This window comes from Lissotriton vulgaris, chromosome 4_1 (genome assembly GCF_964263255.1).
Source record: "Lissotriton vulgaris chromosome 4_1, aLisVul1.2, whole genome shotgun sequence".
In the NCBI taxonomy this organism is placed as follows: Eukaryota; Metazoa; Chordata; class Amphibia; order Caudata; family Salamandridae; genus Lissotriton; species Lissotriton vulgaris.
Genome location: NC_141691.1, coordinates 1752590742 through 1752611794, shown reverse-complemented (window position 1 = coordinate 1752611794; position 21053 = coordinate 1752590742). Strand labels below are relative to the sequence as shown.

General features: G+C 44.0%; 1 protein-coding gene across 1 annotated transcript in view; it reads right to left on the bottom strand.

The window, feature by feature from the left end:
* Positions 1-1546: 1546 nt before the first annotated feature.
* SPAG1 (sperm associated antigen 1) overlaps positions 1547-21053 on the bottom strand; it is a 1072862-nt gene continuing 1053355 nt past the window's right edge. The window contains exon 19 of the mRNA XM_086966056.1: positions 1547-2411. Coding sequence (XP_086822182.1) covers positions 2280-2411 — 132 coding nt within the window. The 3' untranslated portion in view covers positions 1547-2279. The remainder of the gene's footprint in view (positions 2412-21053) is intronic.

Genomic DNA, 21053 nt, shown 5'->3' with positions numbered 1-21053 from the left:
CTTGTAAACACCTGCTTCTGGGGTGAGGTGTTGTATGAAGAAGTCTGGATTTCCAGGGGCATGTGTAGCCCCTCGTATTCAGACCAGTCCTTCGGTCGTGTAATACGAGGGGCTACACATGCCGGGAATTTCACTAATGGACCATACCATGGTCATAAACATACTAGGAGCTTCATACACCAGGAGGATAATTGGATGGATTGCATTAATGGAACTTGTATCTGATTGCTGACATAATTTCTGTTCTAATAACACTGGCATGAATTTTGTGTTACAATATTACAAACAAAGCCCTGAGGAAGTCCCAAGCGGGATGAAACGCCTTGGCGGCAAGAAATCCTGTTCTGTTTTAATGAATTATGAAAAATAATGAATGAATCAATCTACAATCAAGTCTTTGAAATAGTTTATCCTCGAGAAGCCATCTGTTATATTGTGCTGTACATTGCAATTTGTGATACAAATATATTGAAATATATATCCGACATAAGTACTCTGGTGCTGGGTCATTGTGTGTCTTAGTTATAAGTGGTCTTTTGATCACTAATTGGGGATGTTTAAGGGTCAATTCACAGACGCCACGCACAGAGAATAGTGACAAACACAAAGGTTAACTTTAAGAGTGGTAGAGAGTGCTGGTCTTGTATAGCTCTGACCCTTGTAGCAGTTGTAGATGAAGAAAGATTGGCTATAACCGGCAGTTAAAGTGCCAGCATCACATAATATGAGAAGATTTAATATGAAAAGACTTAAAATGATAAGATTCCATGAAATGTGTTGGTGTCGCACACCGACTATGATTTAAAAAAAGACTGGTATGGCAGTGGGGTAGGCTCCTTTAACAGTATAGGTTCAGAAATAGCCAGATAGGGGATGCCGACTGCTATCAAAACTTTAAGCAAGTTGGCTTCTCTCTCTTGCATTGTCTGGGCTGTTTGTCTCCAAAGTGCAAGAGACATAAAAGCCTGTGCACTGGCTCTGGGTGCACCAATGAGGTTTTCTTGGTGGGAGAAGGCAGGCCTCTCTAGCAAGATCAGACGCTAATACAATCAGGTTTACCATTGGTAGAGGCAGCTGGGGCTCTGGCATGGGGGCAGGCATAGAGCAACTGGCAACACTAGTTGAGGGTTCTGGATACCTGGAGGTCATAGTGGGGACTGATTGTCCTGGAGCTCTTTACCACCATTGTATGATGTTTTCCAAGGGATAAGATATGCACAGTTTTCCTGTATCAACCAGGTGGTGTTGGGACCTTAAAAGCAATCACTGTGTATAAACACTTATTGGATTTCTAAAATGTTAAAGTCAACTACTCTGACATATACATTGATTTAATATTTGTTGGAGTACCGGTCCTCTGCTTTCCTTTATTGGACCTTCAGCATCTGTGTATATTACACCAAAAGAAATTAAACGTAGGTAGCGCATGACATAATAATCTGCCGGTTTCAAAAGCAAGGGAAAGGGCAAACAAATCAGCGTCGGTTAGACTTAATTTGCAATAAGTTAGCCAGTGGAGACTGAAAACAGTGGCAGAACAAATGTATGAAAGAAAGGTTTTTATTATATATATTTCATCAGTAAATGTGTGTAAACAGTTCTCTTTATAATTCATTATATTCCAAAAAGATCTATATATTACCAAATAATATATTTGATATTTTGTCTGAATTAACTTTACAGAATAAAACATATGTACAACCAACCAATAAAAACTTCTGAGAGCAGCAGTTTTGAACATGCACTTTTCTGTTATGCACGGTCTACAATCCAGCATTAGGAGGAATTTAGGAGCATAATGTAAATGTGTTTAACTAGGGTTCTGCGACTTCTTATGTAGTTATTGCAAGTTGATGATGAAAGGGTTATTTTAGCAAAGTGGAGTAGGGGACCAAATCTTAAAAAACGCAACCTTAATTATAGGGTAAATAACACAACACAACATGTGGTGAAGTGTTAAACAGTAATTTACCCTAGTAGAAACTGAAACCTTTAATAAAATATAAAAACAGGACATTTCTCAATATTATCTTTTTACAGCACTATCTGTAATTGATTTTTCCTACATCCATTTTGGAAAGAAGAAATACTAAAGGGTAACAACTCATACCCATCTTCCAACCCATAAGTACCTGGAAACTGCCACTCCATTGGGTAGCACTTGTAAACCAAGAAAACACTTTAGTTCAAATATTTAAATGTGACATGAATTTCCTTGTCTCAATCCTGACAGCCAAAGAACATTACATGAATGCATGCACGCTGAACAACATTCAAATTTAAAGATTGTAATTCCTGGAAAGGCTTGATACATCTTCTAAAAGGATGCTCTTTTGCTGTTTTTCATTGAGGGCATCGAACAGCTCTTCAACCTCACACTTTTCATCAATACTAAGCATCGTCAAAATCATCTGCAATTAAAATAAAACATTACTCAGTTAATTGTGCAGACGAGATGCAAGATTTTCTAGTGAGTGCTAATTCTATGCATACCCGACATGCTTTAAACACAATCCGACCACAGTTGAACAGTCTTGCTTTAAAGATGGGCTGCAGAAAATTATTTTGAAATGACTGAAATAGCAATCTACATCATCACATATGATCTCTTCCTTGTTTTAACTTTTGGTGGATTTTTAAAAGCACTTTATTTTTTTTTGAAAAGTATAAACTTGTCCCAATGAACTTTCAAGTGCATAAAGAGATAAACTATTTTAATAGAGTTACAATAATATCAGTAAAAAATAGGTAGAAGCATTACAAAATACAGAGTTTATGAACAAGCAAATGGGTAAAACAATTTTAAAAGATTTACGTTAATACGAAGTAGCACGAGGTTTGTAAAAGGTTTGAGTAACAAAAGGTAAGATACATTATATTTATTTTATGGACATGATAAATATAAGTAAGTAAATGACAACCGTCACATAGGGCCTGATTCACAAAAGTAAATATACACATTTATATTTACAAATACACCTAGGTGTAACTACACATTTTTTGCTATTCAACAATTCTACTTGGAGATTTAGACCTAGGTATAGATGTTCATGCTCACAACCCTCAAATCAGGGGTAGAGTATCCTAAAACCGAATTTAAAGTTCATTATTCTTTAATGCTTTAAATATATATATATATATATATATATATATATATATATATATATATATATATATATATATATATATATATATATATAGCAACACATCCAACTATCCAGCCGGAATATTGGCAAGCACACTGGAATCCGTTATGAAAAGATTTTAATGCAAACCCCCCTTCACCCCTGACAGGCGCGTTTCGCTAATCTAGCTTCGTCAGTGTCAGTTTGTGTTTGTAAAGTGACGAAATTTTAAGCCTATCTGCCGAGACAATCATTGACATCGAAGATGTGCCATTCTGCCAACGTAGCGGCCATCTTTAAACTTGTATTTATCCTCTATTTACAGAGTAAAACATAGGCAATGTCGTAACAAAGTGCAAAGTGGTCATTTTAAAAACATTACAGACAACAAATATTTCATGATTTTAGTGCAATTCATTATTTTGTGATACTTTCGGGGATATTTATAAAGGATATCATAACCCTCAGTCCTCTTATAGCCATTCATGGTCTCAATTGTTTTAGCTTATGGGGGTGTATCCCCTTATATATCTTCATTTAATTTACTTCGGACTAGAAGGTCATTGTTAATTCCCCATCCTTGTTATGCAGCCCTGTATGGGCTAAAGTATCACATTTTCATGTTTCATTTTGAATGATGTCGGATAAGGTACATAACTAAAGCCCTAGGGAGTAATTTACAAATAAGGAATAATCTTACAGAAACACAGGTTGACCATACACATGATCCCATGTGTAGGTTTACAGGTGGACCCACAATTCTTCATCGTTATTAAGGCCCCAAGGCGTCATCGTTTAAGTCTATGATGTATTTTGACTCCAAGATTCTGAGTGCCTTCTCTCTGTCTCCCCCCCGTTCTAAGCGATTTACTTGATCAATGCAGTAAAAACTTAGCAGATCTCTATTGCTCTGGTGACATTCCGCAAAGTGTCGGGCAAACGGGTAAGATTTATCTTTATTCACGATTGCTCGCATGTGTTCAAGTATTCTGAGCTTTGTGGGGTTGATGGTGCTTCCTATGTATCTTCTTTTGCATGGGCACACCAGACAGTAAACGGTGTATTCTGAATTGCAATTTAATAGATTGTTGATTTTCCTATTGGGTCTTTCCTCACCTGTTCTGCCTGGGTATTCTGTAGTTTTTTTACTCCCTTTGCAGGCTTTACAGCGCAAACAGGGGAAAAGGCCTTTTACATTTGATCGACTAGTTGGCTGTGGCTCTTGGGAAAAATGGCTTTTTATAAGATGGTCAGACAGTGATTGACAGCGCCTATACGTTATTAAGGGTTGCTTAGATAGATGTTTTTTAACACATTATCCATTGTTAAAATATGCCAATTTTTCTTAAAAGAGTGGACCAGATCGCCTGATTTTGTGTTGAATTTGGTGATCATTCTCACCTCCTCCTCCACTTTAGGCACTATTTTGGGTACCAGGAGATCCCTCCTGTTGATCATAGAAGCTTTGTTGGGTGCCGGTGGCAATAGGTTTTTGGAATAGCCCCTGCTCAGGAACCTATCACTTGCCTCACTCCTGGCTTGTTGGAAATCAGTTTCTACTGAACAATTTCTTTTTAGGCGTAATAGTTCGCCATAGGGGATATTTTTTTTTAGACTCTTCGGGTGGTAACTCGCTGCATGTAGAACAGCGTTACCAGCCGTTGGTTTTCTGTAGAGTCTTGTTTGGAGGGTATGGTTGTTTACATAGACCTCTAAGTCCAAATAACAAATGCTAGTTGCACTTATAGTGCTTGTAAATTTCAGGTTTGTGATGTTATCATTCATTTTAGAGATGTACTCCTCAGCCGAGGTACGATCTCCACGCCAAATAATAAAAAGATCATCTATATATCTGGTCCACATAAGGATGTTATCTGTCCATGGCTCATTAGTCTCGGCCCAAGCTACGTGCTTCTCCCACCAGCCCACGAACAAGTTTGCGTAACTGGGGGAGAAGCACGAGCCCATTGAAGTACCCCTGATCTGTTTGTACAATTGGTTTGAAAAAAGAAAGATGTTGTGGTATAGACAAAAGCGTATCATATTTATTATCATATTGCTGTGTGATTTGCATTTTTCTGGTTTCTTATCTAAGAACCATTTGATTGTCATTAAGCCAGTCTCATGAGCTATGCAGGTATACAAATTTACCACATCTAATGTGATTAAAAGCATGTTTTCATCCCAACTGGTACTATCCATAATACGGAGAAAGTCCTGTGTATCCCTCACGTATGACGGTAAGTCTTTTACAATGGGAGCAAGATACCAGTCTATGAAACAAGATGTATTTTCCAAAAGACTCCCAATGGAGGATACAATTGGGCGTCCTGGTGGTCTTTTGGCGTGCTTGTGGATCTTGGGGAGATGATAGAAAGTGAGTAAGATCGGTGATTCACAATATAACAGTGCAAACTCATCAGCATTGAGCATGCCTTCCTCCTTCCATTCATTTAACATTTCATGGAAGTCACTAATGCTCTTTGCATACTCAGTTCTTCGAATGATGGTGTAACAATCCTTGTCTTTTAATTGTCTATGAGCTTCTTGTTCGTAATGTTCTTTATTGAAAATCACAATATTGCTGCCCTTATCAGAGGGCTTTATCTCGATGGTTTTATCCTCTTTCAATGATTGTATTGCTTGCCACTCTTTTCTCGTAATATTGGATGATTTCAGATCCTTTTTGCCCCTTGACATTTTTTCCAAGTCCGCCAGCACTGCTTCGTTGAAAACATCTATAGCATCATAGGGTGCCATGGTTAGTTTTTTTGATTTTTTCTTCATATTGCTTGGATCTCTCGTTTGTGGTATAGGTACATCATCTCCTTGTGTGTTATTCAGTTCATTTGCTAAAACCTCTTGAATTTGAGTCAATAAGAGATTTGCCAAAATCCTTGGATCTTCTTCTGTGGTTTCTTCTATTTCATTGTCAGTGGAATTTTCCACTGCCGCCTTTTGTGGGTGAAGAAAGATTTTTTTTAAATTTAAGCTTTCTGATGTATCTAAATAGATCAATTCTTGTGTCCACCAGATTAAATTTGCTCGCCGGGCAAAAGCTTAAGCCTTTTTTAAGGAACCTCAGTTCATCCGCTGTTAGTCGTCTATTAGACAAATTGATGACATTATTTTCTTCTGTTATTGTTTTTTCTTTTTGTTGCGACTTGAGGTGCTCCTGGTCACTCTCGGTGAGACAATCGGTTGTGCGTCTCCTCTTACCCATTTGCCCCGCCTTGTCCTCCTTTTTGGCTTAATTGTTGGGGGGGGGGTGACTTCTTTGTTGTGGCCTCTGGCGAGTTTCCTTTATGACTTGGAATTCGTCCAAAAAAGGTGCTGCGCCTCTATTCTCTTTAGATCCAGGAACATTATTTTGTTCACCTTCGGATACTTCAGATTCTTCTGTATGAGTGTTGACTGTGCTTTTTGCCCCTTGTGCCAATCGTTTTCTGGTAGCATCAAATTTACGAGCAAAAGTCAATATTCTACCCGAGAGATAGTCCTGCTCATCTCTTTGGAATTTAGTTTGCTTGCGCTTTCGAATACCCAGTTCATATTCCTTAATTCTTTTATTCATAGCGCTTCATAAATCTTATATAGCCTTTTGGTCATGTTCTTTTGAGATTAGGTCTTCCACAAGTGTGATTTCTTGCTTGCATTTCTCATGGTCACTCCATGCGTATTTAATTAACAGGCGTACCAGTCCTTTTGAAGATTCGGCAGTGTATTCCGCCCGGTCTTTCAACAATGTGGGATCCGGATTTTCATAAGATGGAACCGTGTAAATTCGGAGCCCCCTGGTCATTCTATCACATTCCATGTATCGCTGTAGAGAGGTGGCTTCCCACCATTTCCGAACCTCTCTGATAATTTTTCCAGTTTTTGAATTAGCGTTTTTAAATTGTTACACACAGTTGATGTTGCTGTGATAGTGTCCGCTTCGGATGGCCGGTCCGTGGTGGACCTAAACATCATATTTGCTGCAGACTCTCTTTCTCCCATTATGTCCTCAGAGCCTGACATCATTCTTAGCTTTTAATTGCACGTGTGCGTAATATTGCACGGGGCGGTGATTGCTCACTCAGTTCAGGGGTTTGCACTGTGCTTACGGTTCCCACGGGACAGAGGCTGAGCATGAAAAAATTGACTAAGTGTCAGAAAGCAGTTCACTCACCGCGTTGGGTGCAGGCATTCAGTTTCCGTCCGCCGACGTCTTCTTCGAGCCCGCCTCCTGGCGACGCGGAGTCCTCTGCTCGCTTGTTAGAAACAATCTTTTAAGTACGTTGTCCGTAACTTTGATCTTCGTACTGCTCACAAAAGTGCCTCGGGGTTAACGGCCATATTAATTTCAAACACCGGTTACTTCACCGCCGTCGCTCCTCCGTTTCCCGGGTGCTGTGAAGCCAGCGCTGGTGAGGCGCTTAAACACTGCAACACATCCAACTATCCAGCCGGAATAATGGCAAGCACACTGGAATCCGTTATGAAAAGATTTTAATGCAAACCCCCCTTCACTCCTGACAGACGCGTTTCGCTAATCTAGCTTCGTCAGTGTCAGTTTGTGTTTGTAAAGTGACGACATTTTAAGCCTATCTGCCGAGACATAATCATTGACATCGAAGATGTACCATTCTGCCAACGTAGCGGCTATCTTTAAACATGTATTTATCCTCTATTTACAGAGTAAAACATAGGCAATGTCGTAACAAATAAAGTGCAAAGTGCTCATTTTAAAAACATTACAGACAACAAACATTTCATTATTTTAGTGCAATTCATTATTTTGTGATACTTTCGGGGATATTTATAAAGGATATCATAACCCTCAGTCCTCTTATAGCCATTCATGGTCTCAATTGTTTTAGCTTATATATATATATATATATATATATATATATATATATATATATATATATATATAGTATAAAATGCATGTAAAAGACTTTAAAATACTTATTAAACTAGTACTAATATAAAAGTTCCAGCTCATTAGCAGACCAAGTTAAATGTGTATTAAGAATAAGTTACTTACCTGTAATCCTAATTCTTTTCCAGGGGAATACTCATCAAAGTCATAAGCATTAAATAGTCCCGGCCATGTGCAGGACTATTCCCGTACCTATCAAATGCAATATATATGCATGTATAAAACCTTTAAAAAAAGTATGTAGTACCCTAAAACATGCATATGTTAAATATATATATATATATATATATATATATATATATATATATATATCCCCAACGAAAGTCGGCGAAGAAGCAGGGATGGCCGGGATCGCCACTCGACCGTATTCCAACACAATCGTTCACACCTTATTCAAAGAACGACGTCCAGGCCAACAGCAAGGGAAGTCGTTCCCGAAACGCGTTGAGTGCGCTGTGAATAAAACACCAGTTGTTTGAACCAAGCTGTTGGCCTGGACGTCGTTCTTTGAATAAGGTGTGAACGATTGTGTTGGAATATACATATATCTACACACACATATATATATTTTCCCAAACGACATAACGGGGCGCACACTGGCGGATAATTAATAACGTTTATTCTCCACTCGACAAAACAACCGACAGACGCATTTCGGCTACACGCCTTTGTCAATGTCGGTGAGGTAAACGAAAATCACAATTTTTAAACTTAGAAGTAAACATAGAGAAAGGAAAAACTGCACATATGGCTTGTTTGTAATAGACATAAAGAGAGGGTATTCCTGCAACATGAGAACATTAATTACTCCTCCATGGCAGACATCTTTGCATAAGCAAGTTAATTTTTCTTTTCAAAATATTTTCCAAAATGCATCATTTCATTCTTAATCCTATTGCTATTCAGCATCATATAGGCATAGTGAATGTACCGTTCTTATTTCGGATTTTAGTCTAAATAAACATACAGAGAAAAGCATAATTTTGCTTTTTATACAGATTTAGAGCTAAGCATTCTTAAGTTTATTAAATCGCGCCCTGAATGGGCAAACCCAACTGGATTCTGCTTGGATTTCTATTCGTAATAATTCATTCCTGTGCTTTTCGTTAAAAAACATATTCAACAAAACATAACATGATTCCTTGTCATATCATTTCCCAATTAAAGCATTTCCTATTTTTACAATCACCCCCTGGATGGGCAACCCCACTGGAACTCATTCATTTCTGTAAATTTCACATATTGCCAAAATTTAAGAAACATCGCCTGCAAGGTGCTTGGTTTTATCCTTCTCTATTTATCATGTTTTTTTATGCCCTACCCTTCTCATTATTTGTGTACATTGCAGTGTGGCCTACTCTAAATTAGTTACTTATTCATGGAATGTGAATCCTCAATTCCTCCTCATTATTAAGACCCCCAGGGGTCTTTGTTTGTAGCTCCACAATATATCTAGACTCCAACTGCCTTAGTTTCCTTGTTCTGTCCCTACCCCTCTCGCCTTTGGGGACCTGATCCATACAAAAAAACTTTAAAAGGCTTTGATCAGACTTGTGTTTTCTTGAAAATGGCATGCCACGGGATAAGTGCCATCCAGATTCTGTATGGCACACGCGCTCAAGAACTCGTTTTTTCGTGGGATGAATGGTGCTCCCAAAGTACTTCATTTTACAGGGACAGGTCAAACAAACTGTAAATTCCGTATTGCAGTTCATAAATCTATCAATTTGTTGTCCTCCCTGGGATTTCAAATGTTTTAACCTTCTCTTTTTGCAAGCTTTGCAATTTCTGCAAGGATAAAAGCCCGTTACTGTGTCCCTCTTTTTAGAGATTCTTGAAAAATGCCTTCTTACTAGATGATCTTTTAAAGCCTTAACCACGGCGGCAATTCCGCCACAGTGCGGGCGTTCCAAAGGGTGGGAGGGGTTGCTATGGCCAACGGTCGTTCGCAGCACCAGGGAGGGAGAACTCCAGTTGGAGCACGAAAGGGGTTAAAGAGGATCCCTTCGTATATGTCATCAGGGGTTTCTCAGAGATCGTGGGGCCCACTATATTGTCAGCTTTCAAAATCTTCCAATTTCTTTGGAGGAATTGGAAGATCTCAGGGGACCGGGTGGTGTACTCTGTTATCATCCTAATGGCCCCTTTCTCATCCTGTGTTTGTCTTTGTGTTTCAGTTTTTGCCAGTAACAGATTCCTCCTTTCTAGGATGTTTGCTTTCTCCTCGCCCCTCTTAGTGTTCCTTCCCTGTATCCCGAGGCTCTAAACCTCTTAAAAGCTTCATTTTTAGATTTTACAAATTCATTTTCAGTTGAACCGTTCTATTTCAGCCTTACAAGTTCCCCATAGGGAACCCCACTAATGACTCTTTTTGGATGGAAGCTGCCCGCGTGTTGCGTGCTATTTCCAGCCGTTGGCTTCCTGTATAATGTGGTTTGTAAGGTGTTATCTTTGATATAAACCAATAAATCCAGGTATGCTACTTCTGTCTTACTGATACATTCAGTGAATTTTACATTGCATTTGTTGTTATTGAGGGCTGAGACATAGTGTTTAGCCTCTTCCTCCGACCCCTTCCAAATAATAACAAGCATTTGCAAAGCAATAGGTCTCGCATTTACGCGAGTTTGAGCTATTGACATTGCAAATACCAATGCATTTTATTATTGTTTTTGAAACATAAATAAAAGGCATTGTCATTTACAATGCCAATAGCTTTAACTTGCGTAAAAGCGAGACCTATTGCATTGCAAATGCTTATTTGTTATAGTGCTTCATCCCTTATTTCTGCGGTTTCTAAGTGCTGTAAATAAGACGCCACTGTTTCCCCATTTATAATAAGTACTCAGCAGCTAAGCAGTTGGGCGAAAGGCAGGTATGTTGTGTTGATGTGGTGTTTTGCCTGCCCATCCCAAGGTAGCTGTGTACCTGATAGCAGGGGTTCAACGCATTGGTGGGGGAGAGGGGATGAGTTTAAGATAGAAAGGGAAGCTGCACCCAGCCGCAACAAATCAGTGGGTCAAAGCGTGTGCTGCAGAGATCAGTACACAACCGTATAAGTCAAATGCCAATGTCTAGTCACCCCCCTCACCCCCCGCATCCCCCCTCGCCCCTTCACTTTTCAAGTGCAGGCTTCAGGAGAATAGATTTGTTGCAATCTGTAAAGCGCATTCAGACTCAAGAAGGAATAGTGCCTGATCTGTCGTCGCTGCAACGGAGTAGGTGTTATGCACTGAGTAAATCCATCATTGGGCTGTGACATTACATTAATTACAAACCCCTGATTCCAGGGCAGGGCGTGACCAGTTTATAACACACCACTAATTGCAGGGCCTGGTTCACCGACCGCCTGTGAAGCGTGAAGTAAACAGGAGAAACAGATAGCAAGAGACTAGTTTTATAACCCGGCTGCAGGCTGCATGGACACTGCTGCGGTTTGGCTGCCCTGTGGGCGAAGTGCCTGCTGCAGAGGCCTCTGTAACCTTTTAAGCCTGAACCCTACTCAGCCTTTCGGCCTTGTAATTTTGATAAAGGGAAGGCGGTTGAAATGAGTTATCATGTGAGGGCACAACGGCTTGCAGGGGTGTAATGGGTCCTAGCGCTAGCATGGGAAATGGAGCCCCTTATCAACGGATGGAGAGCAAAATACAGCAATTATCCACGTTTAGTGGGCTTCGCCGCCACCCCGCCTGGCGCACTTTTGGTAGCTCCTTAGAAACATTTCTCTTTTTGGAGGCGCTATATGAACGGACAGGGCCGGAATGTCCCAGTGTCAGCAGATAACTAAACCAAAGGCGAGATTAAGCGCGCAGTTACGTAAACTGCAGTCTGTCCTATTGCCTGTGCTCTTCAGAGCCCTTCGAGCAGGTACGTATGTTTGGGTAACAAAATACCTCCTGAAAACAGATGGCAGGTTTGAGGGGGGTAGGGAGGCTGTGCTCCTTTGAAGCTCGGGCTCCTAATGGGGTTAGACAAGAAAGCTCGCTGCTCCAGGACCTTGCTTAATTGTAAGACTGCCAGAGACTTCGATATAATGAAGGGGGCTTGAGGGAAGCGGTGGAGGGGGGTCGGGAGAAGTGCTGGCAGCCGCCGACCCAGGAGCACAGAGGGAGCGCCCCAGGAGCCGCTCTCTGGCTGTGGGATGCGCGATTCTACCGCAAAGCACTGGCCGCCGTGGACTGCTGCTGCGTTTTATTAAAATAATACACGGTTAGGACTGCTGCTATTGTCCTATTATGGGTGCCCCGCCCCCCTGCTAAAAGTGCTGGCACTTTCTGATTCACCACCCCGGTCAGAAGTGTAGGCACTTTCTTATTGAAAGTAATGACTGTCATGTTAACAAAGGTGCTGAAAAGTGCTAGCACTGTACGATTCACAACCCTGCTCAAAATACAAGTGCCATCCTAAGGTATACACACTATATAAACTGAAGTACCGGCAGTGTCCTAATAAAACGCATACATTTTAGACTAAAGGACTTGCAGCGTCATGTTAAAAGTATACACAGACTCAAGTGCTGGCAATTAAAATATGCGCACTCAAGTGCTGGTGTTGTCCTATCTTTTAAAAGCAGCAACATGAGGTAATGCCTGGGGAGGGCCCCGCACGGAGTTGGGAACCAATCTCTTGTCTTGATGGGGCTAGGTGTTTCTAATTTGAGAAAGTGCTTTGCGGCAGATGCAAAGCAGGCCCCGAGTCGGCTCGTAGGCGAAAGGGCGTCTACAAAATCCCTCATTTCCGATGGCAGGCCACCGTTTAGCATAAACGGTGATGCCAGCTAATGGAAATGAAGGGCGGGGCTTAAAGCCCTCTTCTGAAAGTCCCTGTCAACAATATATCTTGTGACTGCCACGCCCACGCGAGACCTAAAAAGGTCGTCTATGTACGGAGCCCACAACACAACTTTGTCCATCCAATTGTTGTTTTCCCCTGCCCAGGCTACATGCTTTTCCCACCAGCCTACGAATAAATTTGCGTAGTTGGGGGTGAAGCATGTCCCCATCGCAGTCCCCTGTTCTTGGTGATACAACTCCCCTGCAAAAAAAAAAAAATATGTTATTCCTAAGGTAAAAGGATAGAAGTTTTAACATCAGATTATGTTCATAGTACTTCGCATTCCTCTTTTGTAAAAAGAAGTGGACTGCCTACTGCTTTATGCTAGTATATAAACTAGTCACATCTAGTGTTATTAGTATCATGTCTGGCTCCCACAAAATTTTAGCAATAATGCGCAAAAAGTCCTTTGTGTCCTTTATATAGGAGCTTAAGTCATTCACCAGCGGATTTAAAAAGCAATCGAAGCATTCTCCAACAGACTGTTCACAGATGAAAACAAATCGGTCGTCCCGGTGGATTTTTCGTGCACTTGTGCCACTTTGGAAGGTGATAAAACGTTGGCAGGTCTGGAAGCTCACAGTAGATACATTTGTAGTCCGTATCCCCCAGTATTCCTTTCATTTTCCATTCATCCAGTATTTTGTGGAACTCTTGGATACTCGTTTCATACATTGCCCTTGTTACTTTTGTGTAGCAATCTCTTACTGAAAGCTGTCTCCATGCTTCATTTTGATCCATTTTCTTTTCTACTAGCACAACGTTTCCACCTTCATCAGAAGGTTTATTATCAACTCTTAGTTATTCTTAGGCGCTAGGGGGCGCACAGCGGAATGGCTGGGTAAGACCGCAGCTCCGCCGGACGGCTGCAATCGAAGCGCCCAGAGGCCGATCTAATGCCCTCAAAAGACAATCAAACGGAGCACTCGGGAGTGCGAAAGCAGCGTGCACGCAATGTGCGGAAGATTGAAGTCTGGTGTCCGGCACTTTCAGGGTGAAAATCGACAATAGCAGCTCCGGGAGCCGGGAGCGTACAAGATGGCGGCCGTCACTCTCCCATTCTCACCCGTAGAGCTAACGGCGTACTGAAATCCGTGGCTGGATCGGAAGCGGCGGACAATGCTCCCAGGTATGTCTGCTCGGAGGCTTGTGTGCAGCGACCCTGGTGAGAAGAACGGAGCCTGAAGCGGAAGGTGCGCATTGGCGCGATCTGCATCGGACCGATGTGGGCAAAATGGCGGTGCACGGAGTGAAGGCTCCAAAGAAAGTTAGGCTCCGGTGAAACGCGTTCCGAGTCTCGGGACGTTCCGACCAGGGTCTGCATGCGCCGGAGGTGCTGAAATTCGCTAAAACGTGGAGGCACCATATGATAGTGCAGACGACCCACAATAGCGCAGAAGCCTAATACAGCAGCGGGCCCCAGCCTGTCCCACGGTCCTCAGGAGCGCTGCACTGTTTGCCTGCATTGAGGTGGCTGCAACTCGCATGCTTGGAGCGCTGACCATACCACTCACGTGTCGAAGGGCCGCAGAGGTTCTGGTAGCAGAGGTAGATATTGACCCACAACTAGGGGCCCCCAGTGAGTTGCGCCCCCAGAGCCCAACAAGTGCGCAGTACAGGGCGCCAAAACTGCGGCAACCACCAGAAGGACGAGGTCCACGCCGCGGCTCACAGCTCTGCCCACACCGCCTCCATCTACCATGGTAAGGCCGGATAAACAACAACAAAAGATATCCTTCGAGGCAAAAAAGACACCAAAAGCTACAGACACGGGGCCACTTGCAATGAGCGGAACGCCAAACGAACCTGCTGCCAGCAGCAACATGGAGAAAATCCTCTTGGCCATCCAGTCCAATCTACAAGATATCAACGGTAAATTGGACAATTTGACGTGTAGGATGGATGGTATGGCGGCCAAGTTCGAAAAGCATGGGGAGAGGCTGGAAACTGCAGAAACGCGGATCTCAGCGGTTGAGGACGAGTCCCATGCAACCACTACCAAATGCACGGCCATGGAGAAGGTGCTGGAGGTGATAAAAGCAAAGGAGGAGGAATTGGAATCGCGCTCTAGACGCAATAATGTACGCATCGCGGGGCTGCCGGAATCTACCAACACCGGACGAATGGAGCCATATATTGAAAAATTGTGCAAAGACATATTTGGAGACGACTCTGTCGCAGATTTTTGTCATAGAGAGAGCGCACAGATCCCTTGCACCCCGCCCGCCGCCAGGTGCATCACCGAGGCAGATTGTGGCCAGGGTGTTTAACTACCGACACAGGGACACCATCTTGAGATTGGCAAGAGAGAAGGGGCCCATAACTCATCAGGGTAATAAACTGGAATTCTATCCGGACCATACTGTGGCCGTCCAACAAGCTCTGAGAGAATACGCGGCGGTGAAAGCCAAACTCATAGACCTCCAAATTAATTATTCTATGCTATACCCGGCCGGGCTACGAGTGCTCTGGGAGGGAAAACCGGTGATATTGTCGAACCCGAAAGCTGCGCAAGAATTTTTGAAGCAGATAATCACACAGAAAAAAGCTAGTGCACAAGAGGACAGCAGGCAGACACAGATTAAATACGAGGGAGCTACGCTTGAACAAGACTGTATGTGAGTATGAAACACTTTGCCGCCACTTGGTCACTTCCATTCCCCAGCGGCAGCGGGGTCCCTGCCTGGCAACTGAGTGCCCACGATTGACTGCGGGACTTGTACTTACTTTTGTTACAGGGTCTCTTGACATATTGGCTATAGGTTAAGGATTGCCTACTGTGGAGATTGTCACATGATGGGCGTTGGGACCTCAAGCTGCAAATTACTAAGGGGGCTGATTTGGCTGTAAGCCGATGTGTGATACAAGCACCGGCTAGTCAGCACTATACTCTGAACATTGTGTTGCTTACTCTTTTCATAAACTGTGATAATACCGCAGGCAACTCCTGAGAACGTGTTTAGCTATATGTGCTTCGCTGCCTGAAACAGACCTCATTCTGACTGACATGATTGGTATTTAACTGGGATAAACAAGAGACAGTGTTGGCAAAAAAGTTCCCCAATTGATATTGAGAGATCACTTCCCGTGGCCCGGGCCGGTGCCGGGTCGCTGGGGAGATAGCAGCGTGCAATTATGTATGCATTTATGGGGGATGTATGTTGATTCTGAGCGTAGGAACTTGCAGTGCGGCCAGCAGCCGATAAATACTTCCCGCCCAAAATAACCGCTATTATGCTTCGCTGCCTGCACACAATCTTGTTATTTATTTTGTTAAAGAATCTGGGGGCATCGAAAGTCATGCTAAATGTTGGAACATGATGGTTAACAATTGAAGTGGAGCACGACATTCCCACACATGCAATAGATTTCAGGTCGATGCGGATTTTCAAGTTCACCATTGAGCTCGGGTGGGCGGGGAGTTACAGTTTGCGTGGAGCCACCTAAGTGGTTAAATGAGTTCTTTCAAAAAGAGGGCCAGGATCGGCCATGGGTGTTGAGCCATGGCACGTCTACTTTAACTATCGTCATAGATGCCGTCCACGTCCATTTGGTTGGATGGAGAGATGCGCCTCCAGCGGACCTCCACAAGGGAGTTCCCCACAAAAGTTCTGTAGGACTGGTTTTGATGTTTAGCCCCTAAAAGTTGTCGAGGGTACTTGGGGGGAGAATGGCTTCGGCATGTTTGGGTTGCTGGAGTGGGAGGGGGTGGGCGGGTAGAGGGAACAGTTACGTTATTGAGACCTGACCAGTCAGATTTTGTCTATTGTATCTATTTGGTAAAACCAGAAAGTGTTGTTATGCAAGTGATTGTGCTTGGACACGTGACGGCAGACCCCTGGCGCTGTCACAATGCGCAATATACACAGACACCCTCACCACACAGATGACTCAGAGGTCAACTCAAACAAATGATGCACACATAAATCTCCTCACGTGGAATGTGCGTGGCCTAACTCAACCTAAGAAAATTAGCCGGGTGTTTGCATACCTTAACAGGCATCACATAGATATTGCATTTTTACAGGAAACACACATTGCCCCGAACACGCATCTCTCCATAGGCCAAAAATGGGCCGAATCTGTCCATGCCGCAGCATATTCCTCCTACTCTAGAGGGGTGATGTTGCTGATGCGGAAAGGGTTAAATTTCACAGTTCTACAGGTAATACGAGATCCAGGGGGAAGATATGTAATTGTTTCAGGCACACTGCGTGGTAAAAATCTGACCTTGCTTAATGTCTATGGCCCGAATGTGGATGCTCCAGACTTCTTTCAAGAATTGTGGGGACACCTGCAACAATTCACACACACTAGGATAATTTGTGGGGGGGATTGGAATGTGGCCCTTAAGGACGGTATAGATCGCTCCGCGCAAACCACCGAACCACAAACATGCCAGAGCCAAACTCCTACACATGTTGGCAGACGTGAATTTGACGGACATATGGAGACACATGCTTCCCACGGAACCGGGAGCTACACACATTTCCGCGTGCCACAATAGCTGGTCACGTTTGGACTATTGGCTAGGTACTGATGATATCATACACTGGACGGGTGACGTAACACATCCCACCCCGTATCAGTGGAGATTTAACTCATGTGCTCTCATGGATGTACTATACGCAAACATTATCCACACAGCGATTAAAGACTACTTACTGCTGAACGAACCAGCGACTGATGACCCTTGCCTACTGTAGGAGGCCTTTAAGGCAACGATCCGGGGGGTGTGCATGAGCACTACTATTGGCATACTGCGTGACATACGGCAGCAGATTAAGAGATGCGAAACACAACTGAGGGATATAGAGAGGGAGTATGAGACTTCCCATGATATCACGTTTCTGGGTAAACTGCGCACACTACACACTGAACACCAGAGTCTAGTAGATGACGAAATAAAATATTTGGATAAAAAACACACCGCTAGAGCATTTGGGGAGGGAGGTAGACCGGGCGGGCTGTTGGCTGCAAAAATATGCGAGGGTAGGAAACCTAATGAGGTACTTGGCATTAAAACGGAGGACGGTACGATGCTGACGCAAACGGCTGACATACTGCAAAGCTTTGTCAATTCTTACAGTGCTCTATACACGTCGCAGCCAATAGCCACCACTGAGGCTATTAACAGCTACTTTAGGGAGGTAGCCATAGCGTGGTTGTCTGACCACCAAAGGGAATACTTGGCGGCACCCATTACGGTTGAGGAGGTCACGGAGGTGATAAAATCATTGCCGAATGGTAAAGCGCCGGGTCCGGATGGATACACGAACGAGTTTTATAAACACTATGTTGATATACTGGCACCCCGGTTGGCAGAGATGTACGGGGCCGCATTCGACCAGGGTGTACTTTCCCCGACGCTCCGAGAAGCGGTAATCATCGCTCTTTTGAAGCCTTCCAAGGATCCGACCCAATGAGACTCCTATAGGCCGCTCTCACTGATAAATGTTGATTCCAAAATTCTAGCGAAAATCATGGCTACAAGATTGACACCACTGATGACCAACTTGGTGCTACCCGACCAGGCGGGATTTGTCCCAACTCTGTCCACGTCCCATAATACCCGGACACTGTTCGCGCTATACCATTATCTCCAACCCAACACACAGGCTGTCGCGGTATTGCTGGACGCTGCGAAGGCGTTCGACTCTATAGAATGGCGTTACTTGATTGCGGTCCTACACCGTATGGGCTTCCCTAAGAGATTTGTCCAATGGGTGTCCCTAATCTACACAGAGCCCCGAGCCAGAGTCCGAATAAATGGCTACTTATCCGACAGCTTTGCAGTGGAACGCGGTACCAGGCAGGGTTGCCCGCTCTCTCCCCTAATCTTCGATCTGGCACTGGAACCCCTAGCCTGTATCATCCGTCAGAACTATAAGTCATCTGCCCTACACTTTCCTGCTAGGCCGCTACACATATCATTGTACGCGGATGATATGGTGCTCTACGTCCGTGACCCGCTCGAACACCTAAACCAACTGTTGAGGGAATACATCAAATTTGGCAGGCACTCGGGGCTAACAATCAACTGGTCAAAATCCCACATTATTCCCCTTACAGATACATTCCCCTTCCCCTACATCTCCTTTTGATACAGACTACCCCTTGGAGTGGCAAACTGACCCGGTGCGTTATTTAGGAGTGCTGTTCCATAGAGATCCAGAAGTAGTAATTCGAACAAACTACGGCGCAACGATCTCCAAACTGGAGGACAAGGTAAAGCGCTGGATTCAACTTCCACTGTCTCTTGCGGACCGTATTGCAATAGAATATATTGCCTAAGCTGCTGTATCTTTTCAACAATATCCCCATTACCCCCCCAGGTGAAGTGTTCCGTCGCATTAAGACACTAGTGCTCCAACTCATTTGGGCGGGAAAAGAGGCGAGGATTGACCTCCAGACGTTAACACTCCCTTATGCCAGGGGAGGGTTTGGAGTGCCAGACTTTAGGCTGTATTATCTGTGTGCGCAGGCACAATATGCAGCTTACTGGTATCACTTGGTGCCCTATCTTACTCACACAGCGATTGAAGAAGGTGATGTGAACCCTGTCCCTCTTACCGCCATCCTCTCGTACAAACGCCCACCACTGCACAATCGCGACATCAATACGGTTGACACTACCGTCAAGGCATGGCACGAAATTGTCCGACTGGCGCATAAAAACCCGCTATATGCACGAAACATGCCATTACATGATCACTCTGCGCTGTCTGTCACATGCGAGAGGGTGAGTATGTCGTTGCTACGACAGGTAGGCATTGCACAGATGGGAGACTTGTTTAACGAGGGTAGATTCATAGACATTGCAGACCTCCAGTACGTACAAAACAAATCACAGTTCTACTTTACGCATTATAGACTGAAGAGAGCCATGATGGAACTCTACCCTACCTTTCCTGAAGAACCGGCTAGCCTAGACACCTTACAACTCGTTATCACAACTCAGGATATGTCGCACTTGACGTCACGATTGTACACCTCTGCACAAGCTGAGATTCCACAGTCTACGGAAAGGGCAAAGGCTAAATGGGATTTGGTTTTAGACAGCCCCTTGACAGACAAGGAATGGGAGCAGACATGTGCACTGACACAAATTCTTACCCCTAATGGTAATCTCAAAATCATACATTACAAATACATACATCAGGCATACTACACCCCGGCACGCATGTGCAGATACGGCATGCAAGATGACACCAGTTGTAGGAGATGCGGTACAGGAGGGGCTGATTTTATCCATCTAGCCTGATATTGCCAAAGGATTCAAGGCTACTGGACAGAGGTAATCACTAAACTGTAATGGTGGGAACAGCGTTGGACTGTACCATCCGATTTTGCTTGCTGGGCATTATGCCGCAGCTCAAATCATCTAAGCGTAAATTCTGTGCGGTCGCCTTACTAGTGGCCAAGCGACAGGTCTCACAATGCTGGCACACTACACAAGTACCCACCACAATCAGATGGATACAGGATATGTCCAGCTGTAAGGACAAACTCTTAACATACGAAGAGAGCCTACCAATGCGATCTAGGCCTAAAGGCTTTTGGATATATCTCACTGCTAAAGTGGTGGAGATGCAGGTCAACTCTGTCCTCTCGGACCATCTTCTCCAGGCAAACATCTTGGACAGCACGCAAAACGGATTTCGGGCTGGGCACAGTACGGAGACTGCTCTACTGTATATGGTGGAGCATTTACGCTCCGTGCTTGATGCGGGGCAAACGGCGGCGCTGGTGCTATTAGACCTGAGCGCCGCCTTTGACACCGTGTCCCACCCTATCCTCTTGCGCCGTCTGGAGGAAGCTGGTGTCACTGGGCTTGCTCTCCAGTGGTTCCGTTCCTTTCTTGCCAACCGTTCCTTTTGCGTGGCCGTCCCGCCTTACCAGTCCAAACTCCATCCTCTGGATCTGGAGGTCCCCCAGGGCTCCTCGCTGAGTCCCATGTTATTCAACCTATACGTGAGACCGCTGACTGAGGTGGTCAGGCATTGGGTATGACCATGGTGTCATATGCCGATGCTGGATGACTTCCAACTGTCTCCAGCTGAACGCAAGCAAGACTGAGGTTATGATCTTTGGCAGACAAACGGAACTCTGGGGAGACGGGTGGTGGCCGTCGGATTTGGGTCCTACGCCAACCCCGGTCGCCAACCCCG